General features: G+C 44.1%; 1 protein-coding gene across 1 annotated transcript in view; it reads left to right on the plus strand.

Moving 5' to 3' along the window:
* The window catches only part of NIBAN1 (niban apoptosis regulator 1), a 97,690-nt gene that overhangs the window by 47,641 nt on the left and 22,803 nt on the right, over positions 1-27,246 (plus strand). The window contains exons 2-6 of the mRNA XM_053249794.1: positions 2,439-2,569; positions 4,697-4,828; positions 6,328-6,442; positions 7,314-7,481; positions 24,436-24,551. Coding sequence (XP_053105769.1) covers positions 2,439-2,569; positions 4,697-4,828; positions 6,328-6,442; positions 7,314-7,481; positions 24,436-24,551 — 662 coding nt within the window. The remainder of the gene's footprint in view (positions 1-2,438; positions 2,570-4,696; positions 4,829-6,327; positions 6,443-7,313; positions 7,482-24,435; positions 24,552-27,246) is intronic.

Genomic DNA, 27,246 nt, shown 5'->3' on the forward strand with positions numbered 1-27,246 from the left:
TCTTTCCAAAATGCTTAGGGCACTTGCCTGTAACTCCATGCCGCCACTGCCCCCCGCCCATTTGGGAGGGCTGGGAGAAAGGCAGGTGATTTCAGCAGATGAACGGCGGCCATCTTTGTCTCTGCCGCACTCTGCACTCTGACCAGCGGTGGCATGGTGGAGTCCTCCCGCATCCCAGAGTGCCCCGCGTCAGCAGCACAGCAGCTGCTCCCATTAGAGCAGCCACTCCACTTGGCGTGGCCACTCCCCCCCCCCGCAAATGGCGGCAGGCCAGGGGGAAGCCTTCTACCTGGTGGCGATCACCCAGATGATTGCCTGCCGGGGTAAAACAAATCCACGATAGAACCCAGGGCTGTCCTTGGCTGGGCATCTGGGAGTGGAGGGCTCGCAGCACTCCAGACAACATGAGCTGCCTGCATTACCCCAGGCAGCTTGTGATGTGAGAATAGCCTCATTTAGTCAATTTGTGTCAGACGTGAGATTTCTGTTCTGAGAACTTCTTAATCCATAGTTTAGAGCAAACAACATGTTACATGCAAATACGTGGCTGGGTTCACACAATCACAAGGATCCCGTTTAAAAAGTTAATCAGGACTAATGAGCCTAGCGGAGCTGAATGTTTGAACCCAGAATTTCTGGGGAATCCTGGTCAAACTGTTCTGGATAACCAGCATTTAATTCGGATAACAACGATTTAGTGTGTGAAAGCTTGCTCCCCTCCCATGTGGGGGGGAAAAGGTCCCGGCAAAGCCAGGGTGCATGTAGACCACCCCCATATGATCTGTCTCCACTGAAAAAATGGTAGGATAGAATGCCTGGAGCAATACCTAGGATTCTCGTAATATGTGTGTGTATATCTCCAATTCCATGTGTGTGTATGGGTGTGGACATTCAACTCTATATATAGTTTGAGGGGAATGGGTGGAAGCCAGAAACTCATTCAAACAGCTCACCTTATGCCAGACATAGATTATGTAGCCACTAGTGTTTTCAGGCCCGTTGCGATAACGGGCGCTAGTAGGGGAGAGTCCCCCCCCCGCCCCACTTCCTCTGGCCTTCCCCCCCCCCTCGCCCTCCCAGCTGGCCGAGACTTCCTTACCCGTAGCAGCCCGCGACAGTCGGGCGATCTAAAATCCATTTTTTGCGAAGAAGAGAGGAGCTCCCGAACAGAGCTCCTCTCTGTGCTAAGCCAATGCCCAAACTGCTGCTATGGACGCAATAGGCGTCCTTTGCATCCATAGCAGCAGTTTGGGCATTGGCTTAGCACAGAGAGGAGCTCTGTTCGGGAGCTCCTCTCTTCTTCGCAAAAAATGGATTTTAGATCGCCCGACTGTCGCGGGCTGCTTCGGGTAAGGAAGTCTCGGCCAGCTGGGAGGGCGGTTGGCGGCCATGGCATTCTTCTGGGCCATTTTGGCCCTTAATCATTTGGGGGGGGAGTGGGGAAGGAGTATTTGGGCAGCTGGGAGGGCGGGAGAGTGGGCGGTGGCGGCGGCCGGGCGGACTCTGGGGGCGCCGCTGCCGGTCCGGTCCGCCCCGCCCCCGCCCCCGCCTCACATTCCCGGATGGTCTCCCTGGCCGGGCAAGGGCCCCAAGGACTTGCAGCCGCCTGGCTGCGGCAGCGGCGCCAGGCCTCGGCGGCGGCTCTGCCACCACCTCGGCTGGCTTCCCCCGCCGCCTCCTCCCCCCGTCCGGCTTCGGCGGCGCGGCTCCGCCGCCGCCTTGGCCACGCCTCGGCCAGTCTCCCCCTTCCCCGCATTCCCGGCTTCTTCGGGGCGGCCGCTTCTGGCCACCCAAGATGGCCACCGGGTGCCGGCCGTCGTGTCTCCCTTGTCCTGTTCTGCCAGGGAGGCACGGGGCTCCCTTGTCCTGTTCTGCCAGGGAGGCAACAGGCCAGGGAGGCACGGACACATGCTTGGTGTCCGTCCTCGGACGGACACCAAGCGTTTTATTAGAGAGGATGTGTGAACTAATCCATGTCATTCATTCAGATTTCCCCACCAGGTACAGTTAATAGAATAGAAAAATAAAACCCTGAGATGGTGGATAAGGGGCAAATAGATACTTGCTCGTTAAGAGAGTTAGGGAGAAATTCTTAGTACCAGCCTTAAAATTTGGAATCAAATATGTTAAAACATGTCAAAGCCTTTATCTTCTGCTTCAGTCCATCAGATATGTCGGAACTTGACATAGCACTGTTCCTAGCCCTTTTCTTTCAAGGATAAGAGATCCTATCTTACTAAACCTTTCAGAAAAGGGCTAGGAACAGTGCTATGTCAAGTAGAAACTTCCATTGTCTTACAGTAGCATAAGATACATGCAGTTGTGTAGGGTATTTTTATTTATTTATTTTGCAGCATTAATTTATAAAAATAGTTGAGAAGTCTAAAATAAATAAAGGCAAAAATGTAATATATCTATATTTCAATATATCATTTCAGGAAAGACAGAAGCTGTGATCAAGAACTTCAGCCCACACTACAAACGTCAATATGCTGTGTCCTTTTGCCAGCACATTCAGAATGAACTGGAACAAAACAGAGATCTGCAATCTCAGTTCTTAAAAACAAAGGTAATGAGCAGGGCTTGTTACTGTGGCTGCATCTACCTTAAAAACCAGTCTGATGGTTACAGTAGCGTAGTTTGGCTGTTGGGGCCAAGCCTAAAGTTTGTGTTCTCCCTCTGCCTCCCACTATCATCCTGTTATGTGCTTGATTCCCTCCCTTACTTCTTGATGGGGCAAACCATAGTCTGCCATTACACCTGAATTAGGGAAACTATGGTTTGTGCATACCATAGTTTGAAATTACATCCAAATTGGGTAAACTATCGTTTGACCAAACTAGGGAAGGAATTGTGTGGGGGAGGGAACTCATGAGCCTGTGATTAGGCCCTGATGGCCAAACTCTGATTTGGCTGTTATATCTGAACTAAGCCAATGGCCAACTTCCAGACTAACACATTGCACATGCAGCAAATGGGCAGCATGTGCTCTGGGGCAGTGGTGAATCTCCCCTTCCCTCTGTAGCAGACTGTGACTCACAAGAATACATCCCTGAGGGCTGTGTGACCCTTTGGAACATGTTCTCAGGAGTCACAGTATGCTACAGTGGAAAGGGAAAATTGATAAAGATTGCCCTTATCCTGGACAGTGTTATCTCTAATTTTTTTTCCATCTGTGTGTGTAATGAGTTTTGTTCTGGGCGGCAGTATCAAGGCAGTGTGTGTGCAAATGCATTCAGAGTGGGGCCTTCCTGATTCAACTTGAGTGGAATCTAAAATTAACTGAGTGGACATCAGAAAATGTGTGAGCACACGCACATGCGCACGCCTTAGAGGGAACAGTGGTCCTGGGACATTTATACAGCATCGCTGTATGTGCACTCTTAGTCTGAATGTCAGCCAGTGTTCCCCAGAGGACTCTGGAAGCTGCAGCTTTGTAAGATTTCTGAGAATTATTTCTTACGAGATCTCTTGCACCTCTGAGGACAAGAACCCCTTGCTTATGGGTCATGATAAACCTATTTGAAACCGCATTAAATATATAATGTAGACATGGCATGTGTTTGCTTGAGAGGGCGTGCCATGAGTTTATCATGCTATTTTTGCAGACTTCCATGCTTCAGTTATGGATAAATGATGGAGTGAGTCTGCACAATCATTTCTGAAAGCTGTCTATATGTCACTATGCGCTGACTTTTTTCTGTCATCTTGTGGGATTTTTAAAGGCTCTCCACTGTAGATTTAATGACTTTCAAAATGATCTGCTTCAGATCAAGGATGATCAGAAAGAACCAACTCCTAAGGGGGAAATAGTGGGAAACCACATGGTCCATGAGTCTTTATTCCATGTGATAATACAATAAGAGTCCCAGTGCATTTCGAGCAACAAGGACTCTTCCTCAGGAGAAAAACAACTGGTCCACCCACTAGAAGTATGCATATCAGTCTATATCCTTCCTTCTGATACCCATCTCTCAGTTTCAAACAGAGGGTAAAGAACATCACCCTTGCTAATAAAATGTGGGTAGACATTTAATGGCACAGCGGGGAAATGACTTGACTAGCAAGCCAGAGGTTGCCAGTTGGAATCCCCACTGATATGTTTCCCAGACTATGGGAAACATCTATATCAGGCAGTAGAGGTACTGCATGGGAGATGGCAATGGTAAACCCCTCCTGTATTCTACCAAAGAATAACCACAGGGCTCTGTGGTTGCCAGGAATTGACATCGACTCAACGGCACACTTTACCTTTAGACTTTTAAAAGCAGAAGACTTGGGCATCAGTTGAGCCCTGGAATAAGTGGACTAAGAAGAAAGTGCTTTAGAGTTTGTTCAGAGTACATTTAATTTAATTTAATTTATAATTATTCCACATTTCCACACCTGAGAGGCAATTCACAACAAAATTAATAGAGCTGGTTAAAACAATCTAAAAACCAGATTTTCAGATCCCCCACACAAACATGCAGAATTAACATACTTTTAGCTAGCTAGTATTACTGTCCGTCTGTGCTGTCACTGCCAGTCCCCAGACTTCTCGGACCATAGGCCAAGGCTTTTAGTTCACAAGGTGTGTCTTCTAGGCAGGTTTAGTACCCCAGCACTACACTTTTTACCAATTAAGCACTGGGGAGGCTTTCAGAAAGTAGTAATCTACTTCTCTCTAACATTTTCACATTTGACCTCTCTGTAGCCTCCTGCCGAATCCAGCATGGTATTTTTTGAAGGAGAAGTGTCACATTTTGCTGAAGACTTGAAGAAATGGAAGGACAGATGCATAGTGATTAAACACAACTATGCTGTAGAAAGCTTTGAAAGCAAAGAGGTAGGTCTTCAGTGTATCAAGTCCTGTTTAGTGCATTGATTTGTCATGTCCAGTTTTGAAACTGATTCTAGGTTCCTCTTAAGGGCGAGACAGCCCCTGCTAATTGAGCAAAGAGACACCTTTTAAAGTGGTGGTTCTCTTATATTTAGCAGGGGAACTGGCCCTATCCAACACCAACACAGCATCCCTCCAGTGGCTGTTGCTGGTATTTGTCTTGTGTTTATTTTTAGACTGTGAGCCCTTTGGGGACAGGGATCCATCTTATTTATGTATCGTTTATTTTTCTGGGTAAATCGCTTTGAGAGAATGGCTGAATACTGAAGAGGTTGCTATTATTGCTCTGACCTTTTTATGTTGGAGTGATTCTGATTTGGTGCTTTAAGGAAATGCATCTGAATATTGCCCACCAAGTATCATTTCTAGATAGTGCCATAAGATAGGTTCAGACAGCCAAACAAACTATGGCTTGCTTGGTCTTGAACATGACTTTTTTTTAAACTTCTACTCAATATACTTATAAAAATTAAAAAACTCTTGAACATGACTTGAAGTCTTTTGATTTCATGTGCTTCCTCCTCCTCCTCCCCTTTGCCACTTCAGCTCACACGCCAGGAGAATCTTGGTTTGTTTAAATCATAGCTCTGCACTCATCTAGCACTGGGCGCTGTAGTTTACCTACGATTTACACACTAGGATTTGAAACTGGAATCTAATTGTGTTCAGATGAGCTGCAAAGTTGTGTTTTAAATATACCAGGATTAAAGTGCAACTGTTCCACATGTGAGCTGAGGAGGTAAAGTCAGGAAAGCAGTACTGCTTGTTCCAGATTGCATTTGCGGCTGAACAATCCATGGCCTGTTCAGTTATCTGTTTGAAGCATCTCATAGACTCCTCTTCTTCTCCCCTTGCACTGTTGTTGTTGTGTTTTTGGCTCTTACCCAGTTTTAGTCTGCTCTGCCCACAAAAATTTTTGTATACTAGGTAGCGTCTCAAATCACTCCTCGATTAACTTCAGTTATAATGTTTCAGAGACCTGCTTTGTGAGATGAATGTGCCATGCACTCCCAAGCCTCCAGAAGTTTCATGCTAACCTCTGTTAACTGGGCAAGAAGCTCCTTTTAAAGTGATGGCTAATATATATTTAGCAAGGGGAGAGCAACTGTCCCGATCAGTCCAACAAAGCATCCTCCTTAGGGACTGTTGCTGGTCTTCCTCTAGTGTGTGTGTGTGTGTGTGTGTGTGTGTGTGTGTGTGTGTGTGTGTTTGTGTGTGTGTGTGTGTGTGTGTTTTAGATTGTGAGCCCCTTTGGGACAGGAAACCATCCAAAGTGATTTTGCTCTGTAAATCACTTTGAGAACTTTTTAAAGAAATTAAATACTGGTAAATAAAAATCAACAACAACATTGTATCCCAGTTTAATGTAATTAAGTTGGAGACATTTCATCAGCTTTGATTACTCTTTTTCTAAAGCATCATATGCTTCTCTTCCTCAATCCCAGGCTTTCCAAAAGGGAATGAGTTCTAAAAGCTGCATTCTACCTGTTGGAGGCAAAGTACTGACTGCAGAGGAAGACTATAACATACTATCTGATAAACATTTTCCAGACCCTAATGGTAAGGCACAGCAAAGCTTAAGTAGAATGACCTGTCTTCATTTCCCTTTTTCTGTTTGATTATTGCTCAGCCTTAGAGGTGAAGTTGACAACTGCTAAAACTCCCATTACTCAAAAAATAATGTCCGTTATGTACTAAATTGTTTCCTAGCAAGCATTACATGATTGTTCTTAAAAATTTCTGAAAAATCCACAGAAAAGAGAGAATTCCTCCTAGGGTGCATTGTGATCCTAATTAACCACCACCCTAAGGACTCAAAGCTGCAAAGGAGGCAGCTTAAAGGAGCTTGTGTATCAGCAGTTTAAAGTATCTTAGAATGTGAGGAGGAAATTAGGTTGGGATATGCATCCCTTGACCACAGTTTCCCTCAGACCTCTCCCTTACGTCATCATGAGAGGATGGTAAATTGCCCCCTTCCACAGGCTGTACTGCTCAGTTTTGTGGCAGATCATGCAGCCTATTGTGCTCCTAGGCCCTAACCCTTTGGTGCACCATGGAAAGAGAGGGTTTCTCACTCACTCACTCACTGCATAGGAAGTGTTGGGACTAAATGCCCTGCAGGCTGCACGGCACCTGAACGCCATAGCACCATTGCATTATAAAGCAAAGGAGGGAAGGTTTTGTGAAAGCAGGAAGAAAGGGAAAAGCTGGGGGAGAGCAGGAAAGAAACACTAACAAGGGAGTAAAGAAATGGGCCCTTGCAAAAACAAACCACAATAAAATAAGCAAAACATCACAATAAAAAATAAATCATTTTGGCATAATTCAAAACACACTGCAACACCCTTGCTTGCTTATAAATGCTTGTTAAACTGAGTCGGAGTCCTGGAACTTGCAAGTTTTTCAAATGTTCTGGGTTATTTTTTGAAAGCTTCCAATGAAAAGGAGAATGCCCAGGCCTTTGTTGTCCTTCCAAAAGAATATCCAGTCTTTCTGTGGCAGCCTTTCCTCAGACATAGCTACTTCTGCTTCCCGGATCCAGAGTCTCAGAAACAGTTCAGCACTGCCCTGAATGACTGCATCAGACACTTGAACCAAGGTAAGCTGAGCAGACTGTGTTTATCTGGGTACTGGGAGGGATTACTCTGCATGTTTGGCCATCAGTGACCAGCCAGTCGATATTCTTTAGCAAGAGTGTGGCTTGGGTAAGTTTTAGTATGGTTAAGGTGGAACTACAAGCTAAGTGTAACAGGGATGCCAACATATTATGCCAGTAGCAATGAGGAAAGAAGTGCACTAGATGATGATGTCATGATGTGGGATAAGGGTTCCTCCATGTTAAAGGGGAATGAGGCCAATGAGGCTGCCTCAGGGTGGCAAATTAAAGGAGAATGAAGAGGAGGTGAGGGGGCACCCCACCCTTGCACCTGCCTCCGCCAGCCACCTTACTGGGCCACCCCATCCCTACCCAACTTGGCAGCACCAGCACTGCTGCTCCTGCTTGGTTGAGCTCATCTCCCTCGCTCTGCCTTTTGCAAAGGCAGGGATCCGTACTACCAGCTGCTGAGTTCCTTATTTCCTGTCTTGTTAAAAGTCAGGAAGAGAGGATGAGCTTGGGAGTAGCAGGAGCAATGGGCACGACTGCCAGGTAAGACACGGTCATGGGGAAGGAATTGGTGTACAGTGCATTCTGTGTGCCATACGTGTTGAGAGATGAGTGAGCAGGATTGCTGGTTTCTGATGGGGGCAGAAATTGGTCCTCTGCTGTCTTTCTGCCCCTTTTGCATTTTATAGCATCCCTTGATGAAGTCCCCCCCCCCCCAGGGATCCCTGAGGCCTGGCCAAACTGCTCCCCCTAGTCCCTGGGAGGAGATAGGTGTGGCAGTTCAATATGCTGCCTCAGTCAGAGGGGGCATGGGCCAGGCCTTCCGGGGAGAGTGGATGAAGCCAACATGGCAGTGCAGTTTTTCATGGCATCCTATGTTATGTATGTTGTATAATTCTACTCTAAGCAGGTTTCTCACTATAAAGCACTTTGAAATCTGAGGGTTTTCAAGCTTATCCACAAGGCTTCACCCAAAGAGATCCATGCATGCCTCCAGAGCTTGTCATATTATTGAAGGAATTTTCCAACTGGACACTTGACGATTTAGGGTGAAAGATGGGTAGGAATGGATGAATGGCATGTGGCAAATAATAAGATCTTAAGGCCAGTTCACACATGGTCCAGAATTGTACTTGGCTATAACAGTGAAGATTCTTAGATCAAAGCACGCCTCAGACTTCCACAGTTATTCTTGCTATGCTAATAAAGTGAGTTTTCCTTGTCATTATTACATCTCATCTGTATCTGATTGTAACAAGGAGTGGTTGAGGATCCCAAGGGCTGTGGATCTGGGATTTGTAACAGTGAAGTGATCAGCCATACATCAAGGGAAATGGAGAAACTCTTGACAGCCAGTCAACTCCAGGATCAAAGGGGTGATCACTTTATTACTCTGTAATGCCAAGTTGGTCCAAAATAAGTCTTGAGATCATCCATGACTTGATTATGGATGAAAGATCCATAATCAACCTGGTATTTATTAAGGTAACCTGGTCAGGAGAGGATAGTGGTTCTGTTTTGGTCCCAGCTTCTCCCGGTGGGATACTCCATGGTGGAGCAGGTGAGAGGTTGCGGGTGGGGAGATGAGGTGGCTAAGTCTAAAAGAATACATTTCCCTTACCAGGATCCCTGTTAGAGAATTGAATGTGTGTACCTAAGTCTGGGGACCAAGATTGACTGAGACTTCTGTTGGTGTACTGATCATCCTGCTGCCCAACAGAGTCCCTAACTGAGCTGATGCCTCTGGTTGCGGAGTTGGCATTGGAGTTGCACAGTGCCAACTCCAACGGTGGTGGTGGTGGTGAATTTCAATGTTCATTTTGGGACCATGTTGTCAGGAGTGGCTCAGGAGTTTATAGCGGCCATGATGACTATGGGCCTATTCCAGGTGGTCTCTGGACTGACACACGATGATGGTCACATGCTCGATTTGGTCTTTTGCTCTCATCAGGGTGGTGTTCCATGGGTAGGGACTCCCATCATCTCCCCATTGTCATAGATGGACCACCATCTGGTTAAGGTAGGACTTGCAACCACAACCCACCTCTGCAGGGGTGCAAGACCTATTAGGCTGGTCCGCCCGATATGGTTATTGGATCCAATAGGATTCCTGGAAGCCTTGGAAGGGTTTAGAGTTGGCTCTGCTAGTGATTCTGTTGATGCTCTGATGCAAATATGGAATAATGAGTTCTCTAGAACAGTAGACACAATTGCTTGTAAATGTCCTCTCCGACCTGCTTCAAAATCAGCCCGGTGGTATTCAGAAGAAATACAGGAGCTGAAGCGGTGAGGTAGTTGACCAGAGCACAACTGGAGGAAGACTCAGCGTGAATCCAACGGATCACAACACAGAACTATGTTCTGGCAGTGCGGGCAGTAAAGAAGTTATTCTTTTCTGCCCACATTGCTCCTGCAAATCCACATCCAGTGTTGTTCTCTAGTGTTGTGAGGGGACTAGAATGCCCCCCCCCTTCAGTTTGAACTTGGAACCGTCAGTCACTCACTCTGAAATTTTCAATGACTTTTTCATGACTAAAATCTGTTGTATTTGGGCTGAACTGGATTCCACAGTTACTGCAGAGTCTACTGTGGTGGTGTCCAGCAACTCCTCTTATAGGATTAGATTAGATCACTTTCAATTTGTGACTCCTGAGGATGTGGACAAACTGCTTCAGACTGTGCGTCTCACAACCTATTCTTTTTGGCTACTGACAAAAGGAGTGTGACTCTGCTGATCCTTTTGGGTCTCTCAGTGGCTTTTGATACCATCACCCAGGGTATCCTTCTGGGTTGCCTGAGGGAGGTGGGATTGGGTGGCACTGTTTTACAGTGGTTTTATTCCTACCTCTATGATTGATTCCAGATGGTGCTATTTGGAGACTGCTGTTCTGTCAAGCGAGAAATAAAGTGTGGAGTTCCACAAGACTCCATACTTCTCCAGTGCTCTTTAACATCTACATGAAACCACTGGGAGAGATCATCAGGAGATTTGGTGCAGGGTACACCAAATCTGCCTACAACCTTGGAGAAGCTGCTGCCAGTCTGTGTAGACAATACTGAACTAGATGGACCAATGGTCTGTCTTGGTATAAAGCAGTTTCCTATATTCCTATCACTGTGCATAAGTACCACTTCATCTGTGTGCAACACAATCCAGCCACAAGAGAAGTCTTTGGACACAAATGTAGCCCTCCCATGTCAGCCCCCTAGAGACTTCTGCTCTCAGTTAACATCAGGAATGAAGTCACTATGATTTTAACATGTCTGGAATTAACCATCTGATGTGAAACAGCAAGATTAGGCAGGGGGAAAACACACACACACACACACACACACAGAGTGCAAGGATGGCAGCCTTGCAATTCTTTTAACGTGTAGATCTGCACTTCTTGATGTTGAAGGCTTTCAGCTTTAATGACTGTTTTAGAATTTATTTTCTTGGGGTATCCTGAGGTTTGGAAGGGCAAACTACAAGTTGGTAAAATAAACATGGGTGTTGCCCTCTTGTTGCTGGACATAAGCTTCTCTACCAGCCCTTAGTTTGGTATATATATTGCAATGTTCTTTCTTCACCTAAAACAGCACAGCATAGTTAGACCATTGAATATATCAACAGATGTAACCCCCCCCCCCCAAAGCAACTCCTCTCCTGGAAAATCTTCAGTTAAACATCCTGTTATTTAACATGTGGGAGATCCCTCTGCAACATAGCATTTCCATGTGATAAAAAAAATAAACTGAAGAAGCAGCAAGCACGAAGAGCAGGAAATAAATCCAGGGATATTCAAGATGAGAAAGACTTATTAGGTCATCCACTCCATACTTTGCCAGCACATCACTAGAGTGATGGGCTGAAATCCAGTTAGGAATAGGGACTGCCAAGAGCTCTGTCAGCCTTCTAACATTTTACATTTCTGCAAAAAGAAGTCAAGCAAACTGAAGCCACGCTGCAGGTTTTGAGTCATTAGATTCACAGCGCGCCAGGAAAAGTTGATCTACACGATTACTAGCCCAGTATAGAACAAAAGAGATTGTATTCCACATAGATCACTGCATGACCAATGTTCAAAAGATGAATAGCTGGGATTATAAACCATGGGAAAGAGAGACTTTCCCTTTAAGAATGCAGCAGAGAGGAAATTGAGTTCAGCTGGCCATTTTACAGAGCATATTTATTGCTGCGTATAGATTCAAGATTCTGTGAAGTGCCAGATATATGTGTGTTTCTTCCTAGGCAGATGTTTCACCATATGTAGATCTTGCTTTAATACCCTTATGGTTTGGAATATTATGTATATGCAGTTGGCCACAACTGTACTAGTCCAGACACATAATGTACAATAATTGGAGGGGAGAGAGATTTATTCCACTCATTAGAAGAGCATATAAGAGTATACGAACTCTCAGAAAACATTCCTGTGGGTCCTCCTGAATTGCAGCCACTGTGGTGGTGAAGAAAGTTTGGCCCAGCAATTTTCAACTTTAAATTGGTTGAGTACTACGTCCCTAATACGACTGGTTTATTCCTCTAGAGCTGAAGTTAAAGTTTGCAAAAACATTCCGTTTTACATGTGAATCCAATGTGAATGTGCAACTTTACCTCAAAATTTGAGTGCTGTAGGCTTGTTGACATCTGATTATTTAGGCTTTGCCAGGTGTTAAATATATGCCGTCTACCTTTCAACTGCATATCAAATTTAAATAGTGTAACATAAGAATAAATATCATTTCATGTCAACTATCAAATACAAAATACTATTGCACACCAACTATAAATTACTGTTCATTGTTAAATATCAAAACAAACACTTTCAAACAAACAAAACAAACACTTCAAACAAACAAAACAAACACTTTCAAACAAGCAAAAGACAAGTTATTAAATGCTTTCAAATATCAAATTCTGAAGTGAAATATCAAAGTCAGAGATAAAATTTTGTAATAAAATGAACATCCAGAGAACATAAGCCATTAAAAATTCAAGAGGAAAATTCTAAGGAGATTAGGCTCAACAGACCTTTCAAGAATCACTTCCTATTTATTTGTTCATTTATCATATTTATATGTGTATTTCTAGGCAGTGTACATAATTTAAAACAATAAATATAAAACAGAGTAAAAACAAAACAATTTCACAGAATAAAAAGTTAAAATAATGTCATAGGATAAAAACAATTAAACAGTTAAAAATTAATTTCAGTTAAAAGCCTAAGAAAACAGGTGAGGGCCTTTCTAAAAACAGGCAGAGGTGAAGATGCTCTTATTTTGACAGGGAGTACATTCCAAAGCCCCGGGGCAGCCACAGAAAAGGCCTGATCCCAAGTTGCCACCAAACAAGACACTGGCAACTGTAACCAGACCTCCCCAGATGATCTTAATAGGTGGCTAGGTTCATGATAAAGAAGGTGCTCTCTTAAGTACCCTGGACCCAAGCCGTTAAGGGCTTTATAGGTAATAATCAGCACTTTGTATTTCGCTCTGAAACATATTGGCAGCCAGTGCAGTTCTTTCAGAATTGGTGTTAGATGGTCCCCAAGTTGTCCCAGAGACCAATCTGGCCTCCATATTCTGTACCAATTGTAGTTTCTGGAAGACACACAGAGGCAGCCCCATGTAGATTGCGTTACAGTAGTCAAGCCTGGAGGTTACCAGCATATGCACCACTGTTTTAAGGTCATTTACCTCCAGAAATGAAAACAGCTGATATATCAGTTGAAGCTGATAAAAAGCGCTCCTGGCAACTGCCTCAACCTGAGAAACCAGAGGATCCAAGCTATCTACCTGATCTTTCAGCGGGAATGTAACCCCATTCAGAACAGGCAGATCTAAACCATCTCTTGGGTGGAGCCACCATTGGACCCCACCGGGATCCAAAGAACCTGGCCACTGCTCCCTGTGGAGCCACTCCATCTGCCCTCTGTGTGGCTCTGTTTGTGAGAAGCTTCAGCCAGTGCTGGGTTTCCAGCCTGGCTGGGAACGCATCTCTCTTCCTTTCAAGGCAGGGAAAAGAGCTCCCAGCCAGGCTGAAAACCCAGCGCTGCCTGAAGTGTCTTGCGAATCGGGCTGTGTGACTGCGTTCCTGCATATGGCCACACCCCCTGCGTTTGATGCCAGTCGCAGGGGGCGTGGCTAGGGCATCTAGGGGCCACTGCCGTTTTGCTCCCATGCCTCCAGCAGCTTCCTGTGCACCTGCTCTCCGCACTATCTTGGAGATGCCAAGGAGAGAACTTGGAACCTAGATGCTCTTCCCAGAGCAGCCCCATCCCATAAAGGGAGTATCTTACAGTGCTCACATGTAGTCCCCCATTCAAATGCAAACCAGGGTGGACCCTGCTTAGCAAAGGGGACAATTCATGCTTGCTGCCACAAGACCAGCTGCCCTATTAACATAGACCTGTACAGTAAAATGCACAGCAGGAAGGGAGATGCACACTGCTACCTCCAGTCTTGCCTTTCAGTAATCTGTTGAGCATTACCTGGACCCATATAAATTCATTCATTCATTCATTCATCATATTTTTATACTGCCTGATATGTATATCTCTAAGCAGTGTACAAAACTTAAAATAATTTTTTTAAAATCAGCACAGATTAAAATACAAAACAATTAAAACAGTAGCATAAAAACAAAAATAAAAACAGTAACATAAAACAACTATTAAAACAAATTATTAAAATTAATTCTAATTAAAAGCCTGTGAGAACAGGTGAGTCTTGAGGGTCTTCCCGAAAACAAACAGAGAAGGAGATGCTCTTATTTCAGCAGGGCGCACTTGTAAATCCACTTGTTTGTAAATTCTGTTCCATTGGAGGTTTGTATGAATGTTGCGACAGTGTGCTGCCTAGTAAGCATAGCTCTAATTCCCTGTCTCCAGCATTCTGTACAGAATTTAGACTCCTCAGTGTCACACGTTTCCTCTTGGATAAGGCTTCTAGTCTTCACGATGGTGGAGGTGCCTTTGAAAACAAGGAGCCGCCTTCTTACAGAAATCTGTCAGCATTTGCTAAATATGGGGAGACGGATCACTCTCTGATGCCAGCATGCCTGCTGGCCATGCCTCCAACAATCACATGTTTGGCACTGTGTGAGCAAGGGGATGTACTATATGTATTAATTTATTATTATTTATTTACACAGTCAGACAGGTGGTGTTGACTGGTTTGTTTTATCCAGACATCGAGTCCTTCCCAAGGACCTGGGATGCCAGAATTTTATTGTCAATTGTTATAGATATCGTCGCAGAATATAGGCTGTTCCCAGTAAAGCTGCTTTTTGTAATTGGCTGATGGTGATTTCTGTGGCCCCTATGGTGTTGAGGTGCTCTTCAAGGTCTTTTGGAATTGATTAATAATAATAATAATAATAATTATTATTATTATTATTATTATTTTACATTTATATCCCGTTCTTCCTTTGAGGAGTTCAGAGCAGTGTACATGGTTATTTGCATCCTCACAACAACTCTGTGAGGTAGTTTAGGCTGGGAGAGGTACTTGACTGACCCAGAGTTACTCAGCGAGTTTCATAGTTGAACTAGTAATTTTAAGCCCGTTAAAATAACGGGCACTAGTAGGGTTGTGTAGATATGTTTGGTAGATCTGTATTTCCTCCACAGCAAGGGATGTGGACTTTCCTCTGTTCTTGGCCCTATTTTTCCCCCCTTTTGTTTTTAGTAATTCTTTCTATGTGTTAATTTTCAAGTCCCTTTGCTCCAATATAGGGAGGGCGGGGAAGGAGCAGGGTTTGCAGCAATCCGCTTTGAGCTTTCCGCTCTTCAATCTCAGCCTTCATTCACAACTCCCGGGGTGAAGATTCGCGAGACCTCTCGCTACCAATATTACAGACCACATTTTCTCACCTCCCCGGCAGCAAGTTCCCACCCACCCAGCAATTCGTACAGTTGCCGCCGCCCAGCAGTGGGGACAGCCCCCTTCCCGCTGCCTCTTGCCCACCCTCGCCTATTTTTAGCCGTCGCTCGCTCCTCACACACAATGCCATCATGATTCGATGCGTCCAGAGAGCTGGGCATCTCCCGAGACATGCTCACGCCAGGGGCCTAGGCGCCCACCAGCAGGAGCACCCGTTTCTCTACGGCACTGCCCAAACTGTCTTCCTCCTTGTCCCTCCCGAAGGGCTCAGCCAGCCGCTGCCTGCCCCCTTTCTTCTTCACAGGCTGCTGCCGCCGCCCACCTGCGGGCTTAGCGCAACCGCCTGCCTGTCCCTCCCATCCTCCTTCGCGGGTCCTTACAGTGGGGAGAGCCTTTCGCTTCCACACAGGGAGCTGCTTTGGCGGAGGCTGTTGCTACTGCATTACAATGTTGGTCAGTTTCCAGTTGCTCATCACCCATGAAATAAATTTGCTGTCCCACCGCTGCCGCATCTGCCCTCCCCGGTCCCCGCTTCTCCTCCCCGTAGTCCGTTCTCGGCCCGCTGCTCTCCTTAACATGGCCGCCTGGTGCCTGCGGCCGTATCTCCCTCGGACGTTCTGGCCATGCGCTGCGTGCATGCCCAGAACGGTCAAGGGAGACACGGGCGCAGAGACACGGGCACACACCCAGGGCTTTTATTATAGAGGATGGGGATTTGAATTCGGGTGTTCCCAGTCCTAGTCCAACACTCTAACCACTACGCTATGCTGGCTCTGATGCACAGCTGACAATATTGGATGACAACAAGAGATGATACGAAATGAGAGTCGCACTGTTGGGAGGAGCCATATCAGCTCCTTTCAACTGTCAGGGCAGGTCCTGCTATTGCGGAATCTTGACATTCTGTTGAGATACTGGCCCCCTTTACCTGTAAGCTGGTGGGGGCAGGGGACACCTCCAGAAGGAGCACACAACTACTGTCGTTGTTATGAATATTTATATACCAGTTTTCAACAACAAGAAAGTTCCTAAAACAGTTTACATAGTAAAAGGAATGAGAAAATGTCACAAAGGGACTCATAATCTAAAAAGAAATACTAGGGAGACACCAGGAACAGCCACTGGAAGAGATGCTATGCAGGGATTATTTATTTATTTTTAAAGGTCTTTTTCTCCTCCCAAGTCAGCTACCAGTTTAAAAGATGCTTCTTGCTAGTTAGCAGAGCTTGGCAGGAAACTTTGAGAATTCAGATACTGCAAGTAGCCAGAGTTTATTTCAAGACATTAGGAATACAAGCATCAAATCCTGCAGAATGAGGGCAGTTGAATCCTACTGATGTGCAAGTTTGTATTTGAAGCCTGCAAGTTTTGGTTTGCTATAAATACAGCACATGATTGCAGGCCTGTATCCTGTTTGGAAGTGACCTCATCTAGTTTCTGTTGGTGGTTAGCAGTTCTTCTACCGCATGATCTGGCTAAGGAAGCCCTCACAGTCCTAGTCCTTTGTGTACATAAACAATTAAACTCTTTATTACCATGGGTGATACTCAGTGAAGCTTCAAACTTTTATCCCCGCCCCCCCCCCAAACATAAGTTCTTAGTCAGCCATCTAGGTTTGCAAACTGCAATCAAATGCTGAAGAATCATAATGGTGCTATTGCACAACGGTAGAAGCTTAGGTCAATGCAGGTTTCTCCTTTTTTTAAAAGTGAGAATTATTTTCTGATTTGAGCCGGTGACTCCTATAAATGCAGCTGTATCCTTGAAATGTATCAATTTTCTTTAAACTTTCTAATGTTTCCTGCTACAAGATTGTAAGTATGTTAAAGTCTGGTGGTCACCTGACAAGCAAGGATTAGAACTGCACCTTACATCACATAATGCCACAAGAGAGACAGACAGCAGGAGCCTGTGGAAGGTTGGGACCAGAGCAGGTGCATTTGTGGGCCTGGCTATGATGCCGAGTTAGACCTCCACTCTAGTGCTGTACTGCTGCCTGCTTGAATGTTTTTCTTGCTTATGTTTGTATTTACACTCCACTCTTCCTCCAGCGTGCCCGAAGTGGTGTTTATGGTTATGTTTATCCTCACAACAACCCTGTGAATTAGGTTAGGCTGATAGATAAGTGAGTGGCCCAAGTCACCCAGTGAGTTTCATGCTGAATGTAGATTGAACTTGGGTTTCCCTGCTCCTAGTCCAACACTCTAACTGCTACAGAGAGCTGGTCTTGTGGTGGCAAGCATGACGTCCCCTTAGCTAAGCAGGGTCCATCCTGGTTGCATATGAAAGGGAGACTAGAAGTGTGAGCACTGTAAGATATTCCCCTTAGAGGATGGAGCCGCTTTGGGAAGAGCATCTAGGTCCCAAGTTCCCTCCCTGGCATCTCCAAGACAGGGCTGGGAGAGACTCCTGCCTGCAATCTTGGATAAGCTGCTGCCAATCTGTGTAGACAATGCTGAGTGAGATGGATCAATGGTCTGACTCAGTATATGGCAGCTTCCTATGTTCCTACACCATGCTGACTCTGTGTCATAAGATAGACACATAACTACAGCACAGTAGGAGGCAGGGAGGCTGCATAGTGACTAGTTTCATATTTATCTTGTAAAATCTCATATCTCTAGTCTCAGTCTCTCAGACGTTCTTGACTTTTGAAGAAGTTTTCTACTACCACCTTAATGGAAAGAAGTTCTTCTTCTTCTATGTATATAAGAACATAAGCACAGCCCTGCTGGATCAGGCCCAAGGCCTATCTAGTCTAGCATAGTGTTTCACACAGTGACCCACCAGATGCCTCTGAGAAGCCCACAAGCAAGAGCTGAGGGCATGCTCTCTCTCTTGCTGTTGCTCCCTGCAACTGGTATGTAGAGCCATCTTGCCTCTGAGTCTGGAGATGGCCTATAGCCACCAGTATGCTACATAGTGGTTAACCACTATGCTACTTAGTGGTTTACCACTATGCTACATAGTGGTTAAGAGACTAAGTTGCACGTCAAGAAGCCCCTAGTCCAAATTACCTTTGCCATTAACTTATTAGGTGGCCTTAGACAAATCATACTTTTTTTAGTCTCAGCTCCCCCAAAGCAATATGGGAATAATAAGACCTATTGTACAGGGCTTTTGTAAGGATTTCAGCAAGATAAACTATGGGAAACACTTTGAACCTTCTAAAGCACCAACTGAAGCTGCTGTTGCTGCTGCTCTTATTTATTATCACAGGGCAGCACCAACACAGCTGCATGTACATCTTGAAAAAGGAGCCAGGCCTTCTGGTTGCCACATTACCCAGCAGCATGTCCAACTCTTTGCCTCCCTTACTATAAAAGAGGGAGATGGCACCAAACCCTGCCACAAATCAGACTGTTAGAGGTGTAAAGTAAAGTAAAGTGTGCTGTCAAGCCAATTTCGACTCCTGGTGCCCACAGAGCCCTGTGGCTTTCTTTGTTAGAATATAGGAGGGGTTTACCATTGCCTCCTCCCACGCAGTATGAGATGATGCCTTTCAGCATCTTCCTATATTGCTGCTGCCCGATACAGTACCATTGGGGATTCAAACCGGCAACCTTCTGCATTAGTCAAGCATTTCCCCACTGCACCACTTAAGGTGGCTTACAGAAGATTTATTGAAACAGAAACATTTCCACAGTCCCCAGCACTGAAACCAGAGCAAACTATTTTTCATTGAAGGCTGAGATGTCACAATGAACACTCCTCTTGAAGCTAAATCTGATAAATAATAATGCAGCCATCTAGTCCCAAACATGTTGGGACTGTGGATATTTTTTTATGATTCAGTCTTCTGTGCAACATGAATGCTGCTTACCTTTTTTGTGTTTCTGCATCTCTTGTCTTGAGCGCAACAAACCCTCTAAGGAAGAATGAAGTCAGAGAGCCCTGTGAGTGCCTGACATGGTAGCATCATAATTATCTTCACTATTGCTTCTTCTGGGTCATAGGGTAGTAGTGGCAGGGAACTGGTTCCTTTATTTCAATTCAGGGTCCTGCTGTATGTTTGGGATACAAGCACAGAGATTAGTCTCTGCTTTTCCCCAAGGCTCATACATCTGATGAAAATAACAGCAGGGGGATGAGGACAGGAAGAATGGGACAGATGACCACAGCGAGGCTGGGTGACCCACTTCCTGAGTAACGGTTTGCAAGGCTGCTATAGCTTGCTTGAAAACAAAGGAGAAAGTTAACAGAACATCATATAAAAGTTAGTTCTTACTGTTGTGAGTTGTAGTCGTCAACATCTGGGAATCTCTTATACAGGGAACCCAGGGTGTTGGGATTTCATTTGTTGGCCCACAACATGAATTTCTCTGCCCTTGAAAAAACTGGCAAATAAGTTTACAAATTTTGCTAGAGAGAACCTAAGAAAGTCAAAGTATGTCATGAACCTTTACAAGTATAACTAAGGTGGAAGCATGGCAAAAGGCAGACCATATCTGTGGATCAGAAGAAGAGCAAAAGAATGAGAAAGTGAATTACATGGTTAACTTAGTCTGTGTTCCTCTTCAGATTCCCTCCCTTGCTACCTCTCCCTTAGATCTGCCTCCTCTTATACTGTGCACATGCATGTGTGTGTGCATGTGCACATGCATACTCACTCACTCACTCAGCCTCTCCCCAACTTGATGATGTGCAAGTAATTCCAAGATGGAGTTGGGCATGTGCATTCTTTACAGGTTTGGAGCAGTTGCTGTATAGTGGGTGGAGCCAGTGAAAACTGGGGTGTCCAACATTTGGTACCCCTAAATTGCATTCAGTTGTTACTGATGAGGTGGGGCCTTCAGCCCACCTCATGATAATCAGATCAACCTTGAGGCATTTGAAGCTTTTGAGTCCTCTGGATGCTTTAAGTTCTGTGGAAGGTTTGAGCCTCTTTCACAGCTGCCTACCTCCATAGATGCTTTGGGAGTCTTAGATTTTGTACATCTGTGAATGTAAACCAGACTTGTTTAGTTATAATAATTGAACATAGTTTTGCATGTTCGATGGAGTGCAGGTACTAGAATGCTTCACAGTTCAAACTTACAACTTTCCTGAACTATGAGGATGGAAATGCTCATTTCACACAGAGATGATTGCTTATGCAGGCAAGGCATTCACACACACACACACACACACACACACACAAAATCTCCTGCATGCATTGCTATCTGTGAAAGCCAGTTCACACACACATCAAGTGATGACTTGCATGTGTGAGCGAGCCATCACAGATCAAATATTTTAAAGAGAATTTTGATTTCAGTGGAGACAGTTCACACCATCATCTGTGTCAGCAAGTGTCAGTTAATCAAATCAAGGCTTGGCTGGGTCACTGTGTCTACAGGATGGTATGTTTGGTTTTAACAAGCCAAACTCTGATAATAGCCCATAGTGTCAGGATCATAATAAATGCTTATTTGTGGAACAATCTTGGTTCAGTATTTTAACTGGGACTGTCCACTTCCCCTACCTACCCACATTCATCTTACTGAAAAGAGGGCTAGGATGTAAATTAATTAACAAAACAGAATACAGAAATAGGATCTTAATTAAAAGTATTTGTATTGTACTGTTATTCCTTTACATTTAGAAGAAAAAAGCATTTTACTATACCATTAAGAATAGTCTTGTTAGTTTAGCTGTACTCAACTTTCAGATCTCAGGAAATAGAAGTATAAATTTTTTTTTTTTTTTTGGCTAGCTACATATCAGACTAATATTTTGCTTCCAAAAAATGAGTCAAAGTGTCCCAGCATTGTGGAATGAATCAAGATGTAATTGTGTTGTGCTATGGAGTAAGCAAAGTTACCAGGGCTGTCTAGTTACTGGATTTAACTAATGAAACATCAAATGACAAAGAAAGATGTTGTTGTAAGATGTCTCTTAGGAATCTCTGATCTTTATAAACATTGATTGCAGAAAAGGTAGAAAGCAAGGGTGGACAGAGCTGAATGGATTATGTTCAGACATCATGGTGATGGAATGAGCTCTCAGTGGACAAGCATTATGAAAGTTATATTGCCAAATGCTTATTGCAATATTGCCTTGACTTATTTTTTCCAGCATTTCAAAAATCTTCAGTGGTGTAGTAATGTGTATTTTGAATGCCTTGATTCATTCTGATTACTCAAAGAGACACCATAAAATGGATCCAACTGGTGGATAACTTTCTGTTCTAGACATTTTGTAGTGTGTTGCTATGTGCTCCTAAACATTTCAGGTCAAGCAGTTCAGGCTGTTTCCATCATGACCTTTAGGGGAGAAAAACAGCCTCTGGGCAAATGGATGATCCCAGTGTTCGGGAGTCTGCCCTAACAAATGACTTAACAATCCAAAATTGCAGTTGAGCCTCTTTTGCTGTCAAAGAAACAATGAATTGCTCAGACATTTAGAGTAGTGATATCTACAATGCAAACCATTTTGGGGCAATCCCGTTTTAGGAGGCTCTTGATGAGAACGTGCTTCTCCCGCTTAAATTAACTGAATCTCCCAACTACAAAGAAGTTCTGGTAATGATACACCGTCTGATACATTCTCGGGTTGTTGTTGGACACACATAATTTGGCAAATTCTAAATATGATTGCAATATGCATCCCCTATTTGTGAGTTTCGCAGAGGCATCTGGCTGGCCACCATTGGAAAAAGACTGCTGAACGAGATAGATCTTTGCCCAGATCCAGCAGGGATAAGGGATAATAATAATAGTTCCAGACTGTTTCAGGAAAGTACACATTATTACACAGTTCTTGCCCAAGAGAAAACCCTTCTCTTTCTCTCGCTCTCTCTCCCCCACCCCCAAGCACACACAAAGAGCACCTTTATGATGAGTGGGTGGTCACCTCAGCTTTTACAGTCACTGCTATGCCCTATTCAGGAATTATAATTTTCGGTACATTGTACCCGGGTAGTAGGCAAACGGGAGCATACCAGCTAGGCACATGCCTCTGTTTCTCAGGCCACACCACTCCCCTCCATGTGTCCAGCACTTTACACAGGGGCATGTGCTAAACATGGGGAGAACAGGGAGTGTGTGCCCACCAGTTGCATTGACCTGGAGGGGCGTGGCTAATGGGTGTGCTTCCGTTTCCCCTTTTTCATTTCCCCAGTTCTAACGTGCCCAGAACTACAATGCCTGAATAGGGCTAAAACTCAGTGATGTGGTTGCTTTCCTTTCATGACTCTTTAGCATAGTCCCTTTAATACTTTGGAAAAGGCCGTTATTCCACATTTAGCCTGCTTCCTGACCTGCGGTGCACAAAAGTGCCAAGGTATTGAGGAAGTAACTTGATTCCATTTCGTCCAGTGCTCTGTTTTCAACAGTGCTTGTGAGCTGAGAAGTCTACAAAGAGGAACTGAGGGTGAAGGTGTTCCCCTGTTGTTTAGCCCTGGCACTTGGTATTCAGAGGTTCGCTGCCTCTGGGCATGAGAGTTCCATTTAGCTGTCATGGCTGATAGGAGGGGCTTCCATGGGCAAACCTGGGGTGAAGCAAATTGGAGGCACTTAGAATGGCAGAGCTGCAGAAATATGTAGTGTGAGTGGCTTAGCTGAGTCAATACTCCCATGTGTTTTGAGGCACCAGCTGCCACAGATTCCCTTGCCAATTTTGTAGTCAGAATTCTATACTATTTTACCTCCCTTCACACAGTCATATACTAAAACAGAGAAGTGGAGGGACTAATTCATTACTTTTGAAAGCACATGGATGTGAGAGGATCACCATCCCCACTGGCTTGTGGCTACATCTTTGTTATATCTGGATGCTAGCCCTCTAGCTGGTCCCTTTGTCCCTTTCTGGTTAGAAATGAGCACAGCTGGTAAATATGAAAACACATGACTCAGAGTCCCACCACGGCAATAATTACAGCTTTTGTGTCTTCATCTGGCCAAACCCCTGCATATGCTAGAGACACTTCTATCGACTGGCCCTCTGGTGGTCAAAATGATGTTTACAGGTGTTCTTCCAAGCAGGAAAGCAACTAGCCTTCTATCAACTTTGCACTTCTTGTGGCACCATCGAAGGGGTACCTATACCGACACAATATCATATCATATTTAGAATTGGGGCATAAATCTGGTACTTGCATAACAGATTGATTCAGAAGTGCAACCTTGCTAAGTGACATTTGAACTTTTTCCTTTCCTTTCCTATCTATAGGGCATGTCCCAATGCCTAATTATAGCTTTTGAAGCAGCTGATGATGCTGGTGGGGCAGTTCTTTGATGGTGATGGGGAAATGATGGGCTCTGTATTTGATGGGAATGTAAAATGAGGCAAAAGGAGAGCAAGCTGCAAAGGGGATTTCTAACCATTATCTCCTGGCTGTCTTGGAAAGGAGCCACTACCAACAAAGAAGGGCTTAATTGCATGTTCCTTCATTAAGAAGGTTAATGAGTAAATCAGCTCTGTAATTTCATTTCAGACATTCATTTATTTTTATTGCTGTTTCAGATCACAGGAATCTCTGTGAGATTGCTGCACTTCTTTGTATACATATGCTCCCATGTGGTGAAAGAGAATATGTACGACTACATATTTTTTTAAAAAAATGAAAATAATTTCTCTATCTGTGGTTGTGTCATTTTCATTTTCCTCTACCCTTGTGGTGTTGCTATATCTCTGTTTCTCTACATGAGAGCACATGTATATAAATTTTATGGGAGAATTATAGCAATTTCTAACAGCTGGGTTAGAAATCTCTTTGAAAAACAAAATGAATGGTTAGATTCTTCTTGAGTACTTACAGCTTTGGCTCTTCAGAAATCTATAGACACTTTAATATATTTTTACAAAGCATTCGGCAAATGATTTTAATCAATGTGGTTAGAGATGATGACATTAATCAGATTTTGGGGGGTTCATTGATTAGTTCTTTCCCAATACCCTTGCAGAGAAATTGTTTTCTGTTGCACAGTTGAAGGTGGGGAAACTGCATCTAAATATTCTGCATGAGTAAATGAATAAATAAAGCTTTTTGTGCTTGGGGGAAAAGAAATCCAGCATCAGATGGAATTAGATTGGTTACTGTGAAGAGAAAAATACCTATGGATCCAAAGCAACAGTACCTGTTCATTTTTTCTTTCAGATTTTTTCAAGGAGGCCTCATTTGAAGCGGAAGCATTTTTAGAAGCTGTCCAGTTTTTCCGTCAGGAGAAAGGCCACTATGGGTCTTGGGCAATGATTACTGGCAATGAAGTTCAGGTACTTTCCTTAATTTGGTTTTATGGTCTAACTAGGAAAGTTGTGGTAGCAGTAAGAGAGGAAATTTGGGAAATGCTTGGAACAAGAAAAACCACTCCAAATATGCAGTGCTTCATTAATTTGCAATTGAGCCATGCACCAAGAACTTTGACAAAGTGGAATCTCAGTTTCCATGATGAATAGTATAGCCTTTGCATTCCTGGAAAACAGAAAGAAAAGGGTTGTGTCCTGAAAATACTAAGTGTTAAATATAAAACCATGAGCTTATTTAGACTCGTGATTACCACTGGTTGCTATCTTCAGGGGAACTGTAGCTATTTGCCTCTCCTTCCATTTTTCTTCAACTCTTCCAGTGATATATAATATATAATTGGAGCGATTGTGCCTCCCAAAAATGTCATGATTTGTATTATATGATGATAGGTGGTCAGGATAGTTACAGACCTTTTTAATAAGCCACTTTAGATTCTTATTTCTGAGTGGGGTGGTTGTTGTTTATTTACGATCTTAGATCAAACATCAATATACACAGAATATACACAGTAAAAAGAGAAAACAATAACGGAAACAAAGTCTAAAATGTCATCAAATATATAAAATCAGGAACCTTTGACAGTAACCGATTGCTGTGCTCTAGCTTCTCTTAGTTTGGTCAATGTGTAACAGAATTTAGCAACCACCAGGGATATTGTTGGGTCCCTATCTTCTAATAAACATATAAGAATTGTCTTCACTGAGTGGCTTTTGAGATCTTTCAGATACTGAGATAAAAATAAATCTCTTTCATCAGTATAAAGTGGACAATGTAACAGTGAATGCGTCAATGTTTCGGGAGCAGCTCCGCAGGGGCATAGTCTGTCCTCATAGGGTTTTCTCTCAGATTTTGCTGCTAGCATCGCTGAGGGTAGAGCATTCAAGCGAGCTCTTGTAAACGCCCAGCGCAGCTTTGGTGAATAGATTGTATAGAAATAAGAGGCTGTGACCCAGTCTTTCTTGGTGCTTAGGAATTGTAGCGGCCTATTTATAGAGGCCCTTTCCTCCTGAAAATTTATGTCCCTAAGCCTTTGTTTAACTAGGGATCTTGCCGTTGACTCGCCCTGTTCTAACAATTGTGCTGGGCAGAAGCCCATCTTCCGGAGTCTTTCCTCAACCGTCATACACCAACGGGGTTGTGGGGTAGCGGCAAGGAAATGAGGTATAAGTCCTGCCGGGTAAAGATAAGTCTTAATCCAATACAGGATAATAAGAAGCCAGGCCCTGGTCTCCAATTTCCATAGCCCAGTCTCCAGCCGTATTAAGGAGTTCGGGACGCATTTTGGTACCCCCAACAGTGATCTCAGAAAGCCCGATTGTACTTTTTCTAAAAAGCTTGTAAGTCTTTTGGTGGTCTAACCTGAATCCCATATAGCAGCTGAGGTATCACTTTAGCCTGAAAGGCTTTATTTGCTGCCGGAATATAGCCACCACCTTGTGCCCAGAAGAATTTCCTGATTGCCATGGAAGATCGAGTGGCATAGAAGTACCACCATTAAACTGAAACACCACCCCCAGGTATCTGTAAGACTTCACCTTCTCTACTCTGGCACCACCTATGGACCATCTAAAAACCCGTTGCTTCTTTGCAAATCTCATGGTGTAGTTGATTTCCAAAAATTCCTCATTGCAGAACAGACTCAAGCATTCTAATGCTCTTTTTAGACCAACTCTGGTCTGTGACAATAAGAAGCACCTGTCCCCTATCTTTGGCACGTGAGTTTCAGCTTGCTGTAGGCGGGTGATTAGCCCGTTTACATAGCAATTGAAAAGAGCTGGGGCTAGTATGCATCCCTGCCAGATCCCCCTTTCTACAGGGATCTCTCTGGATAATTGGCCATTATGGTCGCATTTTACTCTCAGACTCGTGTTCTTGTGGAGTTTATATATTAGAGATAGCAATCTCTTGTCAATAGAAGAGTTTGCAAATTTCTCCCACAGAGCATCCCTGGATATTGAGTCAAAGGCACTCTTAAAGTCTATAAAGGCGACATATAACGGCACCTTTCTGCCCTCAACGTATTTCTCTATTAAACTCTGGAGGACCAAACAGTGATCCATCACAGATCTTCCTTTTCTGAACCCCGCTTGTTCTTGTTCTAGAATGTTTTCTTTCTCCATCCAATCCAACAATTTGGAGTTTAGATGTTTAGCGTATAGCTTACCAATTACGCTTAGTAGACTTATGGGTCTATAATTTGACAGGTCATCAGATGGGCCTTTTTTGTGAATTGGGACGACAATTGCCTGTCCCCAGCCATTGGGCATATTTGTTGTTCGGTCTATGTAAGTGAACATGGAAGCTAAGAGCGGAGCCCACCAGCTAGCATTGGCCCTTAAAAAATCGGGGGGGATATAATCTTTACCTGGGGATTTGCCTCTCTTTAGCTGTCCAATCAAATTCTTCACTTCTTCAGTGGTAACTGGAGGCCATACAGGCAATTCCTCCAGGGGGATGCTGGGCCAAGATGGAAAGGTTAAGTGTACTTGTGGGGCACCATAGATTTGTTTATGTTATATAGAACATTTATGGATTTGTAAGTGGTGCAGCAGGGAAATGCTTGACTAACAAGCAGAAGGCCGGTTCAAATCCCCACTGGTACTATATCAGGTAGCAGTGATATAGGAAGATGCTGAAAGGCATCGGCTCATACTGTGTGGG

The sequence above is a fragment of the Hemicordylus capensis genome, chromosome 4 (assembly GCF_027244095.1).
Source record: "Hemicordylus capensis ecotype Gifberg chromosome 4, rHemCap1.1.pri, whole genome shotgun sequence".
NCBI classification, from domain to species: domain Eukaryota; kingdom Metazoa; phylum Chordata; class Lepidosauria; order Squamata; family Cordylidae; genus Hemicordylus; species Hemicordylus capensis.